The sequence below is a fragment of the Cucumis melo genome, chromosome 6 (assembly GCF_025177605.1).
Source record: "Cucumis melo cultivar AY chromosome 6, USDA_Cmelo_AY_1.0, whole genome shotgun sequence".
NCBI classification, from domain to species: domain Eukaryota; kingdom Viridiplantae; phylum Streptophyta; class Magnoliopsida; order Cucurbitales; family Cucurbitaceae; genus Cucumis; species Cucumis melo.
This window is the reverse complement of record NC_066862.1, coordinates 22,550,661-22,570,966: the sequence shown is the minus strand read 5'-3', so window position 1 is coordinate 22,570,966 and position 20,306 is coordinate 22,550,661. Positions and strand designations below refer to the sequence as shown.

General features: G+C 29.1%; 1 protein-coding gene across 1 annotated transcript; it reads left to right on the top strand.

Moving 5' to 3' along the window:
* Nucleotides 1-11,430: 11,430 nt before the first annotated feature.
* On the top strand, nt 11,431-14,414 carry LOC103491777 (uncharacterized protein At3g27210-like). Its single transcript, XM_008451864.3, has 3 exons — nt 11,431-11,876; nt 13,452-13,532; nt 13,615-14,414. Exons 1-3 carry the CDS (start codon nt 11,705-11,707, stop codon nt 14,019-14,021), a joined length of 660 nt encoding a protein of 219 aa, XP_008450086.1. The 5' UTR covers nt 11,431-11,704; the 3' UTR covers nt 14,022-14,414.
* The last annotated feature ends 5,892 nt before the right edge of the window (nt 14,415-20,306 follow it).

Sequence of the window (20,306 nt, the reverse complement as noted above, 5' to 3'; positions counted from 1 at the left end):
TTGATGCAAAACTTAATGACCCTCAAAAGTTACAGTCATAGTTTAAATTTCCTCATTTATCTCTTTGGATAATTTCACTCCATCAGTGAAATTGTTGATTCAAAAAAGAAAAAGGTAAATCATATCTTGCTTTTTTTAAACACAGAGACCCAGATCTGAATATTACATGAATTTCACTACAGAACTTGACTTGGTAAATAGAATCATCCTCGATAAGAAATTATTTATACAACTAATAAAATCACGTAGTTTTGCAAAACAAAATTTGATTAAAAAAAACAGTCAAAAGTAAAAAAGATTAATAGAATCACTTTTGGATGAATACTTTCTTTTATATAAGAACCAAACTTTAAAAATCATGAAAGAAGAAGATGATAATAGTAAACAAATAATAAGAACTTTATTGACACTGCGGTAGAACTTGTAGAAAGTGAAGTTTTAGAGAGTAGAACTATTAACCTCTGTAAATTGACAAACACATTGACAATAAAACAATAGCAGCCAAAGAAGAAGATCATTGCTTTTATTGTAATTTACAACTGTAGTTATACCTTAATTCACATTACATGAACAAGTACCTTAAAAGAAAACTAATGAACAAATACATTATAACTTACACATCAATACCATCACCTGGGCATTTTTTTCAGTGGCAGTATCAACACCATATCCTAAATTAAACACTATTTCTACTTTCAAGAAATCAAGAAATCAAAACCCATCAATAAAATTAAACCAAAATTCCTTCCAACCAAAACCCAGTGAAGTTATTTAAGGAAAGTGTTTTAAACAACAAAAACTCACAGACAACAAAGCAAAGAGATAGGAAAACAGTGAAAACGATACGTGGCGAGTGACGTCGGAAGGGCAAAATGCGAAAACGAAATGACAAAAAGAGAATGGAAGAGGTGAGGAAATGAAGTGACGAAAATGAAAGGTACACGAAAATGAAATACAGAGCAACAAACGAAGACGGACAACAAAATACACGAACAGCCGAACAGACAAAAAAATATCCTATTTTTGACCTAACTGGTTAATTTTAGACCTGAACCGAACCAACCCGAATCAAATCAGTTCGGTAACACTGTTGTTAGAAAACGATCCAACCCGAACAAAACTGAATTGGTTTGGTTTGGGTCATCGATTCGGTTTTTTCACCCCTAATATTGAGGAGGTTAAATATGGAGGAGTGTAAAAGTGTGAACACTCCAATGATTCAGAAGGGAGAAGTTGCAAAAGAATGATGGGGAGGAACTTGTTGACGAAAATGTGTATAGAAGTCTAGTTGGATGCCTCATGTATCTCACATCCACTAGATCTGATATTATGTACACTGTAAGTGTCTTATCTAGATTTCTTCACTTTCCAAGCAAGAATCATATGGTTGCTGAAAAAAGGGTTCTGAGATATCTGAAAGGCACACTATCTTTTGGGATCAAATTTAATAAAGTTGAAAATTTTGAATTGAAAGTGGGTCATTGGATGATATGAAGAGCACCTCTGGTTATTGTTTCACCTTTGGCTCAAGATGTTTCTCTTGGTGTTAAAAAAAAAAAAAGATATAGCGGCTCAGTCAACTAAAGAAGTCGAGTTCATTGAAGCAACGGTAGCAGTTAACCAAGCTATTTGGTTGAAGAAATTGATGCATGACTTGTATCTGAAGCAGGAAGAGAGTGTGAAGGTGTTTGTAGATAATCAAGCCACTCTAGCCATTTCATTTAATCCAGTTTTTTATGCAAGGACCAAATATTTTAAGATCAAGTATTACATTCTAAGAGAGATGCAAAAGGAAGAAGAAGTGCAGTTGTTGCATTGTAGCTCAGAAGAGCAAGTAGCAGATATCTTCATAAGTCTTTTTGTATGGATCGTTTTCAAGCTCTTAGAAGCAAGTTAGGTGTTTGCAGTATTTGAATTAGGACGAGAATTTTAATAATTCAAAAAATTGCAAATTAGTTTTGAGTTGGTCTAGTCAATTCTTAGGTTCTAGTAAATAGTTGAGGTTATTATTAGTTGTAGTCAAATCTAATTTCCTATTCTTATAGAGTTTGTGAGATTAGTTGCTAGCAAGGTGTATTCTATTTTTAGACTTATGTATTTATTTCGAGTATTTTTTGAATGAATCATAGACTTCTCATTTTCTCATTTCATTCTAGCTTAAATATTTCACAGGATGCACTAAAAAGAAGGAAGATGTATAATCTATTTAGAGGATAATTCCAAAATTGCGTCTCTCGTGAATTGTGATGAAGTTGCGATTATTGTTATTCATTTTAATTTATTTTACGATATTGAGGAAATGAATGAAATTGAGATTAGTGGATTGCAAACCAAAAGTTGAATTGACAATTTTGTACTAGTTGATTTTCTCCTCACCAAATTTAATTTCAACCCTCATTAATTTTGGGATCAATCAATTATTTGAGTTAATTTCAATCAAGTAAAATGAGTTTTGTTTTGATTTTTAGATATTCACAAATTTAAATTATTTCTATTTTATTAAAAATGTTGACATTTTGTGTGGCTAGAAACTTTAAATAATATACTATTATAGTCCTCATATTTTGAAAGGAAAAAAAAAATCTTTATCATTATCATTCCATTGACCATTTGATAAAAACTTGACAGCTAGCTAGATATTAGAAAAAAAACATTACGTTTTAATTCATTCATTCTTAATGCTGGTAAGAGTAAACGTATTTGATTCTTATTGATTTTAATTTAATCATTTTACTCCAACAGTTCTGGAATAATTATATAGTTTTTAAAATATTTGAGATAAGAGATTATCATACCTCAATTTTTTCTTCTTTTTATTCTTATTTTAGCAGTGACAGTGACATGATATTTTTAAATTAAAAATACAAAATATTAATTTCTTCTTTTTTCTTCACCAACTTTTTCTTTTTCTATTTTTTATACAATAAGTAGTGTGAAAATTCAAATTATACGTACGAAATATTATATATCAATTAAGAACAGGCTTGATTTTGAAATATATATTTTATCAACTAAATTAAATGAAAGCTGATTTATATATTTAATTTAAGTCTATTTGAAAGATCAAAAGCATAGAACAAAAGAGATATATATATATATATATATATATATATATATATATATATATACTTCTGTTTTAGGTGGAATAGATACTTTAGAGACAAATATAAAACAATTTTCGACAAATATAAGAGGTCACTTTCATGGATTTAATAATTATATAAAACAAGATAGCACAATAAAGTAATTAAAAAGAGGAAAGATAATTAGAATAATAAATAAAAAAAAGTGGTCATATTCATTGGGTTGAAAAATGTGTGTTATTAGATTTTAATTAAATAATCTAAATTAGAATCTCATTTTCAAATCTAATATTAATGTCAAATATATCAAACACTCAGAGAAATCGATACACTATTCTTTATTTTACTCCTAAATTAAATTAATGTTGTGGTTCATCCTCACACCTTACCCTAAAATATTACCAAAATTGCATCCAAATTTGGCATCTCTATTTCTTTTTCAATTACTTTTTATTTTGTCAAAAAATCTATATTCAACAACCAAATCGGATAATTAGTACAAGTATTATACTAATTTTATTGGATGAAGTTTTGGATATTAATTGTTAAATTCCAATCAATTACCTGCCTAAGCCTAATCAATCTACCAAATCTAATCTATTTCAGTAGTCTACACTCATTTTTAATTTATCTAACTAATCACCAATTGTAACTTTGTAAGAAACTTGCCTAATTGTGGAATTATAATCAAATAATATATATGATTTGAATGATTTCTTAAATTGAAAATTTAACAATGACTTTTACCCAATTTGTTGGTATTTTTATTTGAAATAATTTCTTCTCAAACTAATAGAATAAATCCCACATGGTACAATTTAGAACTGAAGAAACTTCATCAAACTCTGTTTTGAGACCTAACTTTGAGGACAATTTGCTCCACAAAGTCATAAAAGCCTCACCAATTTGTCCCACAAGTAGGATTTAATAAACCCGATTTATTATTATTTTCTTTTGCGTTTATTTGAGTACAGTGTAAAGATAAATTAGAATTTATTAGTTTTTTCAACCATATATAAAAGAGTGGATCCAACTTTTTAAATGTCAACTCAAATATATATTTAAGTAGGATTGGTTAAATGGTTTGCTAAAGTCCTACAACTAAATACTTTCTTTTTAATTTAGGACATCATTTTATGTATAACTACACAAACTCATCTGAAAGAATTTTATTAGAAATTCAATTATTTTCTTCAAGTAAAAATGAAAAATATAATTTAAAATTAAAAAAAAAAAACATGAAACACGAATTAAATAAATCATTAATAAAATAGATTAATGTGAGCTTTTAGTAATTTTATCAAACTAAGTTTTTAATTTTTACTTTGCAAGGGTTGTTTTTCACTATAGTAGCACTCTCTCTTATTTTATATACATATGTATGTGTGTATTTTTGTATATGCATATGTCAAAAGTAGGGTGTTAAGGATATCAAAGTGTTCTTAATGAACATATGTGTTTGGATATAAACATACACAATTATTTAAGGCATAAAAAGTTTAGTCATGTCAAATCAAAATAAAAGACAGTCAAATCTATGAATCAAGTGCTAAAAGAAAAAAGAATTACTTAGCATTTCACGTTCGCATATGTTTAGGATTAAGGGATTTGTGAATCAAAGTTTTTAATTTTAATTTTGTAATCAAATAATCTATAAATGTTCCACCTAGTTTTACTGGTTAAGATTATATACGTTTGATGTAGCGAAGAGTGATTTTGAAATTTATTTTTAAATCATTCAAATTAAATCTAGTTTTATTGATGTAAAAATTTAATCATAACAAAATAGATTTTAACCACTTCAAAATATATATATATATATATATATATATATATATATATATATATATATATATATATTAAATAGTCAGAGATTCGAACTTTTCTATCTCATATGTCGTTGTTTAAATTTACGACAGTGATTTAAGAAAATTTTTAGAATATATTCTAAAGAGTTATTTTGAGTTTAATTTCAGAAATTTTTCCAAGAAAAATCTTATTTTCTATTTTTTTTTAAAAGAAATTACATGGATAAGGATAAAATCTATGAAGTATAGATAATTATGTATACTCCCACATATGTATAAGATATTGATACTGTACGTATCAAATACATATCTAACACACAGTTTGACTTATATTTTTTTATGCTAGCATATCGAACGCGCGATTCAACGTAGATATTTTTCTAAAGTAAACAAGATGAGCAACTCACCTAGTATTTTCCAACTCAAAATTAAAAACTATTTAAAATACTCATTCCCTCGTTTAAAACTAAAAAGATAAAAACAAATAAATGATCATATGTTATAATCATTTAATCGTTAGCATTGCATTTGAGTCCCCACAAAATCTTGTAAAATATAATCTTATTAAATATCTTCAACGAATTTAACGAAGAAAACTTTTGTTTATTTTTCGCATTTTTCTTCTAATATTCTTCCTCTTCGCTGATCAATTTATGTCTTTTTTATTGCATTATGTTGACTATTGTTCTTCTATAATGTTAATGTCGTTTTTTTTCTATGGTACTTCAGTGATTGTATTGTATTTTATACCATCATCATTAATTTGATATTTTTATGATTTTTCGTGAATTAAATGAACTGCATTTAGCATCTTTATGTTAAATTTACCCCTATATGTAGATTTTTAAAGAGAAAAAATGCATCTTCAAACGTATCACTATCTTAGATTTTTAGAAATTAATATTGATTGAGTATATAAACATGCAGCGAAAGCAATTAGATCAAAAATCATCCTAATTACAAGAATTTATAGGATATCTAAACATGCTTGGAGAAGTCACTCAACCATAGATTTAAAGTTATACCTTTGTAGCTCAAATTCCCTATGAAATTGATGTAGTTGTTGATCATGAATTCACCAAGGATCTTCTCCACTATCCTCTGAGCTTAGAACTTGATTTTGAGATCAAATTAGTGATTAATTTGTGTAGATATATTTGTATTCACCTGATATAACCATGATTAGTAAGTCAACTCTTCTAAAGTTGTTCATAATTTTAACAAGGTCAAAATATCGTTTTACCCTCGTAATTACATATTTATTTCTTAAGTTTTGATTGATCCTCTAATGAACAATTGATTTATGGTCAAACCGCTAAACCGTATCTCTTTCGAGTCAATGAGAGGCCAAGGTCCCTTTTTTCAAGACCTGACCAACACTTGAAGAAACAACCTTTCTTCTAACTCTAAAAGTGGATTCCCAACTATCCACTCGAACTTAACCCTAAAATGGAAGGTCCATTGGACTAGTGCTATTGAGCTGCTCTCATTTATATAGATCTAAGGATAATCTCAAATAAACAAGAGTTCATAGTTATGTTAGAATTAAGGCTAAGTTACCTAGGTCATGATCAAAGTCAAAATAGTCAGTTTTAAACAGTAAACAGTGTTATAATATAAAAATGACTATTTCATGTTATGATCTTATGCAAACTTTTTTACATAGGATGTTCCTACTCACATGTCTCCATATGAGCAATTTAGGATCATATTGTTTGTGCTAATTACAAAGTAGGTCACATTCATAGTGTCCTCATAATAAGGCACTCTCAACCTTAATCCTATACTATAGAACATTTAAGTAGACTAACAACTCGAACTTGATTAACATTTATGTCACAACATAAAGTTCAAGTATATCATAGTCAAAGAACCTTAGATTATGAGTTTATAACAAGCAAATCACTTATTTAATAACATTTATTGAACAATACATCAATAACTATTATTAAATAATAGAATAGTTTAATATTAACAAATCATGAAGCTTTTGGACATGAAACCCAACAAATGTATCGTCGTATCCTATTGTCATATCGTGTATCTATGTCTATACTTCATAGGATCATAAAGTTTGAATTTTTTTATGGTTAATAAGTTTTGAGTTTCAAATAAAGCAATCAGTAAATGGAAAGAATGTTAGAGTAGGTATATTGTCTAATAGATATATTTTTAAAATTAGAAAATTTACCAAAACAAAAATGAAAGCTTGAAACCCATTAACCAAAACCCACACACAAAACATTTTAAATTTGAGGATATACGTTTGTAACTTTTAACCTAATAAAGAATATATATGTTTGGATAAGAGGCTAAATGTTGAAGTCTCATCCCAACGTTGAACTAACAAAAATTACTTTTCCTTCCTTAACGTTTATGCAGACAAAAACAAAAAAAAAAATCTTAAAACTTTCCATTTGTAACAATTTAGTATCAATATAACTAATTTGATAACAATTTAAGGTTCTTTTTTATAATTATTTGTTTTTAATTTTTTTTAGTTTTTGAAAATTAAATCTATAAACATTACTTTCACCTCTAAAAAAATTCTTTCTTTATCATTTATTCTTACTTTTTAAACTAAGTTAAGAACTCATGCTATTGTACTTCGAAAAAGATGCAAATTAGGAAAAGGAATGAGAATGAAATAAACTTAATTTTAAAAAATAAAAAACAACAAACAAAATAATTACTAAAAAGAGCTTATTACAATTTACTCTTGTACTTGTTAAATGTGTAACAATTCAATCCCTACGGTAGAGTTTGTAACTTAAATATCTATTCTCTTAGTAATTAATTCATTTCCAATAAACGTAAGATATTCCACGAAAATCTTAAAATAATTTCCATGATAAAAACTTAAGATATGTTTACATTTTCAAGTCTTTAATTCAAAAAATAAGACAGCATTTTAAAAAAATTAGAGTGTTTGGAAGCTATTCAAAATAATTTTTTAAAAAATATTTTAAATAATTTTCACAAAAATAAGTTTAAACAAAAATGAGTTTATTGATAAACATTTTTTTCTAACTCAATCCAAACAAACCCTTAATCATCATAAATTTTCAAGTACAAGACTAAATTGTTGCATATTATAGTTCATGAAACTAAATTGTTATAAAACAAAGTTAGAGAAAAATTGTTGTCCGCCCAAAAGTTTAAGGATCAAGATTGCAACACTTATATAGTTTAGGGACACAATTAATGAAAATAAGAGGAAAAATCGGCAAAAGTAGCATACTTTTAATTTCCGTTTTCAAAAATAGGGCATTTTTTAAAACTCGTAAACTATTTTTCTCGATCAATCTCAAGCAAGATCGACCTATGAGATTTCCTAAATATTAAAAAAATTCAATTTCAATTTAATTTATCAATTGTTTTGGGTTTTTCCAATCTATTTTGGTAGACAATTAGATCGAGATTCTTCAATTTTTCAAATGTTCCCAAATCTTATTTAATTTTTTTTTTATCTTTTAAAAAAAATTATTTAAACCTTTCCAAGAGTACTTATCTAATTTTGGCTAATTTACCCTATTATTTTAAATTACCATTTTTTTCTCTTCTCCATACATCTCTTCTTTCAACCATTAGGATTGAAATCTTAACTAATCAATGGTAAAAACAAGTGTTCATTAAACTGAAACCGCATAAATTGAATGAAATCAATCAACTTTAATCAAATTTTCTGACCACCACGTACCTCTATTCTTTTGATATTTGATCACACTTACTTTCCTCCACAGCTTCAATCTCTGTTATCTTCTCCATCTCAAAAACCCTATGGTAAATAAATACCCTTCTCATTCCCTTATCCTTAACTTTGCATTCATCTCATCTCTCACCTCAATCTTCACGGCTTCACTCTAACTTTCCTTCTCTTTACATTCTTTTCATTCCAATAACTTTGATTTTCCTCTCAAACCATAACTAATCTAGGATTAAATAAGAGAAAGAATAAGGAAAAGGAAAAAAATTGTAATTTACAATAAATTGTTGGAGATATCTGCAAAAGTAGTTAAAATTTGGAGAAAATTTGGGAAGGTTTGAATGATTTTTTTTTTTAAAAGATAAAAAATTAAATAAGATTGGAAAAGATTTGAAAAATGATAGAAGTTCGGACTAATGTCTAGCACCCGAAAAACCTAAAACAATTGATAAGTTAGGAAATTTTAATATTTTAGAAAAATCTTGGTGTCGATCTTGTTTGAGATTGATGGAGAAAAACAATTTTAGGAGCTTTTAAAAAATTGTGCTATTTTTAAAAATCAAAACAAAAAATGTACTACTTTTATCGGTTTTCCTGTTTTATAGTCAAAATTGATATTTTCCTTTTTTAAAAAAAAAATAAGAAAATATTAATCTGCATCTCCAAACTTTAGATCTTGTTATAATATAAACTATGATCTAATCATTGAACAATTTAAACTAATAAAAGAGATGATTAGAACGAATACATGTACAATTTTCAAAGAAAATTTTAACTGTTGATTTAGATGGGAAAGTTTAAAAGTTTAATTGGTAAACTATGAATCAAATAAAAATAAAATGTAATTGGTATATTTATGCAAATTCAAAGTTTAAATTGATACAATTATTAGTTAGAGTGTAAATTGATACAATATAAAAATTTCAAAGTTACAACTTAATATTAATAAGCACAGCGAGGTTCGATCAATAATTTCCCATCCGCACAATTGTTGTATTAAGAAAAATTAGTCTACATTTAGAATTGCTTTTAGAGGGATAGAAGTGATTTAAATTTCAATGGTTTTCAAATTTGGTAAAATAGAGTTATTTTAAATATGTTTAATTTCACTTTTAAAAACACATTTATGTTAAATGATAGTTTGAGGAGTGATTTTAGAAAAAAATAATTAGGTACAATTGATTTTATAAAATTGATTTTTAAACAATAAAATTTATGTTTGGTAATAAACACTTAAAATTGATTTTTACATATTTAAAATTGATTTTCAATCATTATGGTTGATACCAAAAATAATTTTAAAACTATCAAATTATTAAAAATGGTATTTTGGGTATTTAAAAATACATAAAATAAGGTGTTGGTTTCGGTTGATCATTTTTTCACAATCACTAGAGATGTGATTTTTGGTAATCAATTTTGAGTTGTTTGGTATTTTTCTAAAATTATTTTCTTTAGGTTGCCAAATACCACATTTTTGTGCAAAAGTGATTTTGACTATTACCAAACACATTATAATTTCCTGTCCCAATTTTCTATTCACTTTTAGATTCACTAAATTGAGTAGAGTTTTTAATTAATTTTTAGTTTTTATTTTGAGTATTTAAAAAAAGCAAAATTTATTAAATTTTTTATAGTTCATTTAATTTTTTGTTATATTTTATAAATAATTTTTTCAATTGGTATTCATAATAATTCCTCTTTCATTTTTATTCTTTTAAAATAAGATTTATTTGATTGAGTTATTAGTTTGTCATGTGATGAAATTTATTTTCCATTTTGATGAGTGAATTTTAAAAGAATATCATAAAGTTATCAATTTTTTGAATATTCCAGTTTTGATCTTCCATATTTCTTTTTCTCTTCTTTTTCTATCGTATTTTCTTCTTTCCTCTTTTTTTTACTCTGCCATTTCTTTACGTTGTCTTTTCTTTTCTTCTATTTTTTGTACGTCATTTAGATTCGGGTAACCAAATTTATTTCTATCGTATTTCTTCTTTTCTGTTTTTTTATGTAGATAGATTAGAGTAACAAAATCTAAAAATTATGTATAAAAAATCTTGAAAAACATTGTTTAGATTGAAAAATAAACGATCGTGTATCAAAAGAATTGAAAAGAATCGTTTAGCCAAATCTAAACGATTCTGTACCGAAAATCTTGAAAAAATAAACGATCTTGTAAACAAATCTAAACGATAGTATACCAAAATAATTTTGAAAATTTTCGTTTACCCATAGCCAAATCTAAATATTTGTAGCCAAATCTAAACGAAAAAATCTAATATCGTAACGAAAATAAATAATTGTGGAACCAAATTAAAGCAGAAAAAATAAATCATTTAGATTTGGTTATCAAATCATAAATCGTTTATCCAAATCTAAATACCAAAATCTAAAACCAAATATATTACGCACGTCGTTAATATGTTTGACGGGACATTTTTTATATTTTTCATCGGGGTCTGTGAGTTTTTTGTCGTTTTCAAAATTATTTTGTACTTTAACATAAAAGTTATTGGCCTTAATATTTAAAAATTAATCTATAATTATAATTTTAAATTTTAAATTACAAAAAATAAAAGTAGATTATAAGTGTATTTTAGTGATTATATATAAAATAATATACTTTTGTATTTATTTACCGAAGAATATAACCAACATTATTTGAAGTTTAAGTTACCAAACATTATTTTACTTATTTTTTTTTTTCTATTGATTTTTCTAAAAACATAACAACTAGTAATTATTTTTAAACCTATGACAATCCCAAATGAAGCCTAAAGTAAAAGAAAAATTGAATATGAAAGAAAAAACTCCCATTTAATTTCACACAACATTCATTTCAAAGACTGTTTGGCATTACCCCACAAGTTAATGCAACCTTTCCTCTTTCATGCCCAAATCCTCTCTCTCTCTCTCTCTCTCTCTCATTGGTCTTTCACATTACAACTTTTCCACTTCCCTCAACAAAACATCCTCCTCTTTCAACTCCTCCTTCTTCTACCCTCTTCTCTCTAAAACCTCATTTTCGTTTCTCCATTTTCATTCCCCGATGATCGCACTACCATCAACTTAAGGTGAGATCAAACCCCAAAACCACTCCATCAATGGGTTCCTGTGCTTCAATCCACAGAAATCCTGATTCCGCCATGAAATTCAAACTCTCACTTGCTTCCAAAACCAACGATATGGCAATTCCTCCTTCACCCATCAAACAAAACAACACTCCCATCAACCCCACCGTCTTTCACAAATCTCAGACCTCCCCTTCTCACTTGGGTACTTCTCCTTTTCTTCTTTTTCAGTTTCTACTACTGTAATCGCCTGTGTTTTCTTCTTTTTGCTTCGTCTCTTTTAATGATTCCTTGTTGTTTTGTATTTTTGTTGTGTGATGAACTTTGATGCTTGACAATCACTGCCTCTTTAGTCTTTTCCCCACTCATCTCAGAAACAAAATTATATGCGATCTAAAGTGTTTTTTGCTTCTTGCGTGTCCCTGATTTGACTTTGATTGCTTTGTCATGATCTAAACCTGTTTTATTTTTCTAATTGAATATCTTATTGAATTATTGCCTTTTGGACATATATTGTTTAATTTGTATGATAAAGTTAATCTAGTCCCCATTTGTTTATATTATTATTAAAAAAACTGAGGAACCGTTCTCTTTTTCAATCTAAATCTCCATAGATTGATGAAGAGAAGGGCTTTAAATTTCACCTCTTTCTTTTTCTTTTTAATATTATTCATTAAAATTAGAGAAACCCCAGTTTTCTTTTCTTATAGTTTTGATGATAAAATTTTGAGATGGAATTTAACTCTTCTGTGTATGATGGAGAAATCCTTCCTTTCTCCACTAAAAGCTCTGTTTCCAATTAAGCTATGTATTGTTATTAGTGGATTTTGTGCTTAGTCATTAATTGACAAATAAAAAGATCTAAGAGAAAAATAAGTGTACTAAAGATTTGTTACTAAAGTTTACTGAATTTCAATCATATTGTACTGATCACAACTAGTAATTTAGAAAACACCTTTTTGTTTATTAGTTGATTACCTTTTTAACTTTAAAATAAAATAAGCGGTCTGTTTGTTTGTTTCTTTTGGTTTGTGTTTCTTGTAATTTGTTGCATAGCGATGTTAGATTTTATCTATCCCTCTTTTGATAAGGATGTTGTGATGAGTTTCCCTCCATCTCACATGAAGTAGAGTTCTTGGATAGTGAGGAATGCTTGATTTACAGGATTCAAGAATTCTCATTTATTAAGCTTAAACTCGGGAACTCAAAGAACGTCTGCCGCTCGTCTTAAGTCGTTACAACAGGACCGCCTTTTTGGGCAAATTTATTACTATTCCTAGTTTATTACGAGTTTAATTTGACCTTACCTATTTGGTCTTTGGGGCAATGGAATCAATTGCCTTGTTTAGTCATTATCAGAAAAAGGAGAAAATGATGGATGAAAGTAAGACTTCTCTTCCTAGAATTGCGTAGCAGAAGCACTTTCTGGTGTAGGATTTCTTCACAAGGATGCTGTAACTCAGTTGCATTGAGAATTTCAAATGTTTATTGACTCATCCTTCCTATGTTTTGGGTTCCAAATTTTTATTGTTATGATGTGGTGGCCCAAACCCATTATGATTGAAGGTTACTATTAGAAATCTTTCTACCTATTTGTCATTGTGAGTTTTTTCTTTTATGTACTCTATTGATTGTGTTTTTCACACTAGTCTTGTGTTTTATATGCATTTGTTTTATTTTATTTTTTTTGCTCTCTATTACACCTATTTTTGTATAACTCTGAAATGGTTGTTCTAGAAAAGAAGCATGTTGACGTTTGAGTTTTGGTGTTCTCTCATAGGTAGCAAGGATGAAGCGTTTTTTGATTCACGAGGCTGGTTGGATTCAGATTGTGAAGATGATTTCTACAGTGTTAATGGCGGTAAGTAGACATTGGAATTCTTTTTAATGCTGTTTGCCTCTTTCATCTCCTTTCTTAGAGTATTCAATTGTAATGGCTGCAGATTTCACTCCTTCACGAGGAAATACTCCGACACACTCCAGCTTCTCCTCCGGTACCCCTCGGATCAACCAAGTTCATGGCATTGACGATCAGACTCCAATCACCATTCCCGAACCATCGCCAACAGGAAAGAAGAAACTGGCTGATCTTTTCAGGGAGAGCTCTAGAAATGGCACTGACAGACAAGCCAAACCAACTCTAAATGAACTCGCCCTGCAGTCGAATCCTGAAACACCTTACGTGTCAGGAACAAACTCTGTATGTAGCAGTGAGAGGACCCCAAATGGAGATGTCTGGGCTGAGAAGGAAAGGCCATTTGGATCAGTACAATGCTGCCTCCCAAGTTTGAGATCATGTCATAGCTTTGGTGACCGGAGGAAGAAGGCGAGTCCTGCCATAGCTGTGTAGTACAAGCTCTGATCCAACATGCCATAAGCTGTGAAATTCCCCTCTGGTTCTGCCATTGTGAGACCCCAAAGCTCATGGAGTTCACAATTGTTCAGAAATATGTAAAGTTCAGAAATATTCGATGCAGATGCAGCAGCAGTGTTCAAGAGGTATTGCTGCTGTTTAAGGCAATGCTTATATATATATATATAAATATATAGATACAGATATGTTAGATTCCTAGTACAGTGTTTCATATCATATCAGAATATGTGAGAAAACAAAGAGGAGAAAGGAAGAATAAAGGTAAAGAAAGTAAATAAGACTTTTTTTTGCACCTTAAGTTTGTTTTTCACTATGAGAATTATAATTAAAGCCTTTGTGTTGTTTAATAAAAGAAAAATAACTTAACTATTTTATTTCTTTTTAATACCTTGTTTTTTTAAAAAAATTATATTATATTGCAAAATTTGGTACTTGTTTGGAGATAGAATTTAGTTTCTAAGTTAGAATTGGGTCAATTTAGTTTGGTAAAACATAAAACTTCATAAGTAGTTCTCTCCTCTCTCCTCATGGTTTGATAAACTATCAAGTCATATAAACTATAATTATTAAAGTATAAAAAGGCAAACGGGACAGAGTCTTTGCATTTCCATTTTATCCTTCATTTTAAAAGATAAGCATTCATACACGATTTTTAAAAAATCTTGCTGAATTTTGAACTTTGTATTTGGATTGTTTTGTAATATATGTAGGTACAAATTACAATTTCTAATGTATGTTTGATTCTCTTTCAAATATTATTCCAAATCTTAGAGCTTCAACTTCGAAGTCTATAGGAATTTAAGTCTTAGTTTCTTAAATCTTCGGTATTCAAATGAGACCTTGAAAAGCTTCAATCTTTGTAGCTTGGAAACTAAACTTTTATCTTCAATCTTCAAAGCTTCCTGTCTTAAAGAATTTCCAATTTCCTCCCTTCAAAAAGAAGGGTAAGGCTCCTATTTAAAGAGCTTTGATGGACTTTGAGGTGGTTTGGCCTGGCTTTTAGGCCAAATTAATTGTGTTTTGGGCTCAATTGAATCAAAACTTAAACTAATTATAAAAGGTAGCAATTTAGAATAATTATTAAGTATGTAGCAATATTTTAAAAAATTACAAATATAGCAAAGTCTATCAGTGATAGACTTCTATCGTTGATAAACCTTTATGGTTTATCGGTGATAGACCAACATTTGCTACATGGTCTATCAGTGATAGACTCCTATCATTGATATATTTTGACAGATTTTGCTATATTTGTAATTTTTTTAAATGTTGCTATATACTTAATTATTTTGAATATAATTGTTACATTTGCAACTATCCCTATATTATATATGTGACATTATGTAGCGGTGAGGTTTAGTGGCGAAAAAGCGAAAAATACAAGTTGAAGATGGTCTTTTTACATCAAGGTCGTCCACAGAAGCTACGGAGTTAAAAAGGTACAATGATCTTATGTCAATGAGGTCGTCATGTTGATCGTAGTAACAATTATTGATGAGTAACAAACAAAACAAGTGATTGGTATGATCACGAGGATCTTTAGAGGGATCTAAAGACGTCGCCAAAGATATTCACTCATGTGTTCAGGGGAGCCTAAAGCTAGACATCGTGAATATAAGTAACTCAGGGGGAGCCTGGAGTCTGATGTCAAGACGCATGTTATTAAGTTATATTATTGAACAAAGTACCATATGCTGTATCGATATATATTAACTCAAGTGAATATTAATAAAGATTACTCATCAGGACTGTACGCAGCTCCCCAAACGTAGGCAATATTAGTCGGATTGGGTTAACAAAGTTTCATGTGTTATTCTCCTCTGTTGTCTCTCTAGCTATTACAACTGTTATTAGCTTTAGTATTAACTGGAGTCCTAAGTGATTATCTCACTGTTTTTTCATTTTGAATTATTATATATTGATTCCATTGATTTTTTGTATCATGTGCATAATATGATATTTATCTAAGTTGTCTTAGAATGCATGTTTGACATGTTTATTAAATTTCTAATATAAGTTAGTTCCTTTGTTATTTGTTATAGTTTTACCATGTTAAGTCTTACCAAATTAGAATTTCTAGCTCTTGATATCAATGATGATAATTATTTATCATGGGTGCTTGATGCTGAAATTCACTTGGATGCCATGAATCTTGGAGAAACGATTAAAGAATAAAACACGACTTCAAGTCAAGAAAAGGCGAAAGCCATGATTTTCCTTCGACATCATCTTCATGAGAGACTAAAGATTGAATATCTTACGATAAAAGATCCCTATGAACTATGACAAAATTTAAAAGAAAGGTATGATCATAAAAAAAATGTGATTCTTCCTAAAGCTCGATACGATTGGATGCACTTAAGGTTGGAAGATTTTAAATCAGTAAATGATTATAATTCCGCATTATTTAAAATTTGTTCAAAATTATTGTTATGCGGAGAAAAAGTTACTAATGAAGATATGTTAGAGAAAACCTTTTCAACATTTCATGTCTCGAATATGCTCCTGCAGCAGTAATATCAAGAAAGAGGTTTTAAAAAGTATTATGAACTCATATCATGTCTTCTTGTGGCTGAACAAAATAATGAGTTATTAATGAAAAACCATGAATCTCGACCAATTGGAGTAACACCATTCCCTAAAGTAAATGTTGTATTTTAAAATAATATTAATGGTTGAGGTCGAGGTCGTGGTCGAGGTCAAGGTCGTGACCGTGGTAAAGGAAGAAGTAATTATACTTTACGTGATAATAATCATTTAGATTTCAAGAAAACCACAAATGATGATCATAGAAGGAAGACTATTCCACAAAATAAGAAAATTAAAAGTGGTAAAAATCAATGCTTTCGTTGTGGTATGAATGGTCATTGGACTCGTACTTGTCGTACATCCAAGCACTTAGTCGACCTCTATCAAGCCTCATTGAAGGAAAAAGGGAAGAATGTGGAAGTAAACTTTGCCTATCAAGATGATGTATTTGACCCTTCCAACATGACTCATTTGGATGTGGCAGACTTCTTTGAGTCTCCTGAAGAGAAAAATGATGTTAATAAAGGAGTAGCAAATACTTCCTTTAATTATGATAATGTCCAAAACTAATATTTGCATTATGTTTTCTCTATTTAACATTTACCAGTTTATTTACATTATTTACATTTCAAGGTTAATTTTTTTCCCTTTTTACCAAGAGACTTATTGTAATCGTTTTTTCTTTAATGAAGAGCTATGAACATTTCTCATATTTTGGTTGACTCAAAGATGAATAATGAAGACTTATGTTTGGCAGATAGTGCAACTATACACACAATACTTAAAAGTAAAAAAATATTTTTTTATATTGACAATGCTTGAAGCAAATGTAAATAAAATATTAGGTTCTACAAACTTGATTGAAGCTTTTGGTAGAGCAAACCTTATTTTGCCTGGAGGAACAAAATTCACAATTAGTAATGTTTTGTTCTCCAGTAAATCAAAAAGAAACTTACTGAGTTTCAAAGATATACGTCAAAATGGTTATCATGTTGAAATTAACAATTAAAAAAATATAGAATATCTTTATATTACATTTATTATTTCACATGAGAAGTGTATATTAATACTGCCTGCCTTTTCTTCTGGATTATATTATACTCATATACGAGTATAATTGAAACATATGCCACCATGAACCCGAAGTTCATGAATTTAAATATGTTTACTATTTGGCATGATCGATTGGGTCATCCCGGGTCAATAATGATGAGAAGAATTATTCAAAATTCTCATGGACATCCACTAAAAGAACCAGAAGATTCTTTAATCCAATGAATTATCATGTATTGCTTACTCTCAAGGAAAATTAATTATTAGGCCATCACCAGCCAAAGTGGGAATTGAGTCACCTACATTTTTAGAACGGATTCATGGTGACATATGTGGACCAATCAATCTACCAAGTGGACCATTTAGATACTTCATGGTTTTAATTGACGCATCAAGTAGATGGTCACATATGTGTTTATTATCAAGTCGAAATCTTGCATTTGCAAGATTATTTGCTCAAATAATCAAATTAAGAGCATAGTTTCCTGATTATACAATAAAAAACATTCGACTTGATAATGCTGGTCAATTTACATCCCAAGCATTTAATAGTTATTGCATGTCAACTAGGATAAATATTGAACATCCTGTAGCTCATGTTCATACACAAAATGGTTTGGCAGAATCATTTATCAAGCGTTTACAATTAATTGCTAGACCATTACTCATGAGAGCAAAACTTCCATTATCTATATGGGGTTGTGCTATTTTGCATGCAGCATCACTTATACGCATAAGACCGACATCTTATCATAAGTATTCCCCAATACTATTAGCTTATGGTCATGAACCAAATATTTCTCATTTGCGAATTTTTGGTTATGAAGCATATGTTCCAATTTTCCCACCACAACGTACTAAAATGGGACCTCAAACAAGGTTAGGAATATATGTCGGATTTGAATCCCCATCAATTAGTAGATATCTTGAACCCTTGACGGGAGATGTATTTACTACACGATTCGCTGATTGTCATTTTAATGAGACTAATTTTCCAACATTAGGGGGATGAGTTAAGAAGTTGGAAAAGGAAATTACCTGGAATGTATCGTTATTGTCTCATTTAGATCCTTGTACAAAGCAATGTGAACTAGAAGTTCAAGAGATAATTCATTTACAAAGTGTAGTAAACCAAATGCCAGATGCATTTACAGATACTAAGAAAGTGACCAAGTCATATATTCCAGCTGTAAATGTCCATCTAGAATTGAAATACCAACTCAGCAAGTTGATACAATTAATGGATCAGCGTTGCGCCAAAAGCGTGGTAGACCGATGGGTTCAAAGGATAAAAATCCTCGAAAAAGAAAAGTGATCAATAGTCAAAATGACTTAATTGATAATAGAAACATTCAAGAAAAAGTCTTGAACACGACTAATGGTAAAAATGTTGAAGAGACTCAAGTATATGAAGATAACAATAAGATACCGATAAATTATACCATAACAGGAAAAAGGTGGAATAGAACTAATTTAGTTGTGGACAACATTTTTGCGTATAATGTTGCACATAATATCATTCATGAAAATGAGGATTATGAACCTAAATCTGTTGACGAATGTCATAATAGAAAGGATTGGCCCAAGTGAAAAGAAGTTATCCAAGCAGAACTAAACTCACTTACGAAACGTGAAGTTTTTGGACCTGTAGTTCATACACCTAAAGGTATAAAACACGTGGGATTTAAATGGGTATTTTTGCGTAAACGAAATGCAAATAATAAGGTCACTAGATATAAAGCACGACTTGTTGCACAAGGATTTTCTCAAAGATCAGACATTGATTATGAGGAAACATATTCTCCTGTGGTGGATGCTATTACATTAAGATATTTAATTAGTCAAACTGTATTTGAAAATCTTGATATTCATCTAATGGATGTAGTTACAGCATACTTGTATGGATCTTTGGAAAATGAAATCTATATGAAAATCCCTGAAGGATTTAAGATACATGAATCATATAATTCAAATTCTAGATTATATTCAATCAAATTATAAAGATCATTATATGGATTGAAACAATTTGAATGAATGTGGTACAATCGCTTAAGTGAATATTTATCGAAAGAAGGTCATCAAAATAATCCAATTTGTCCATGTATTTTTATTAAGAAATCACAGTCAGGATTTGCGATTATAGTTGTATATGTTGATAATTTAAATATAATTAGAACTTCTGAAGAGCTTTCACAGGTAATAGAATATCTCAGAAAGGAATTTGAAATGAAAGATCTTGGTAAGACAAAATTTTTATTCATCAATCGACATATGCAGAAAAGATTTTTAAAAGATTCTACATGAGCAAAGCACATCCAATGAACATTCTAATGGTGGTAAGATCACTAGATGTAAAAAAGGATATCTTTCGACCTCGAGAAGATAATGAAGAATTACTTGGTCCTGAAGTATCGTATCTTAGTGCAATAGGTGCACTAATGTATCTTGTTAATAACACAAGACCAGATATAACATTTTCAGTAAATTTATTAGCAAGTTATAGTTCTTCTCCAACAAAAAGACATTGGAATGGAGTTAAGCATGTAGTTCGTTATCTTCGAGGGACAGTTGATATAGGTTTTTTTTATTCAAATAAATCAAACTTTGATTTAGTTGGTTATGCGGATGCTGGATATTTATCTGACCCACACAAAGCAAGATTTCAAATAGGTTATCTGT

Excerpts from the sequence above, each read along its gene's own strand:
- LOC103491777 (XM_008451864.3), top strand. The coding sequence starts at position 11,705 with ATGGGTTCCTGTGCTTCAATCCACAGAAATCCTGATTCCGCCATGAAA. Across the intron at positions 11,877-13,451 it reads GACCTCCCCTTCTCACTTGG|GTAGCAAGGATGAAGCGTTT; the intron begins GTACTTCTCCTT and ends GTTCTCTCATAG. Across the intron at positions 13,533-13,614 it reads TTTCTACAGTGTTAATGGCG|ATTTCACTCCTTCACGAGGA; the intron begins GTAAGTAGACAT and ends TAATGGCTGCAG.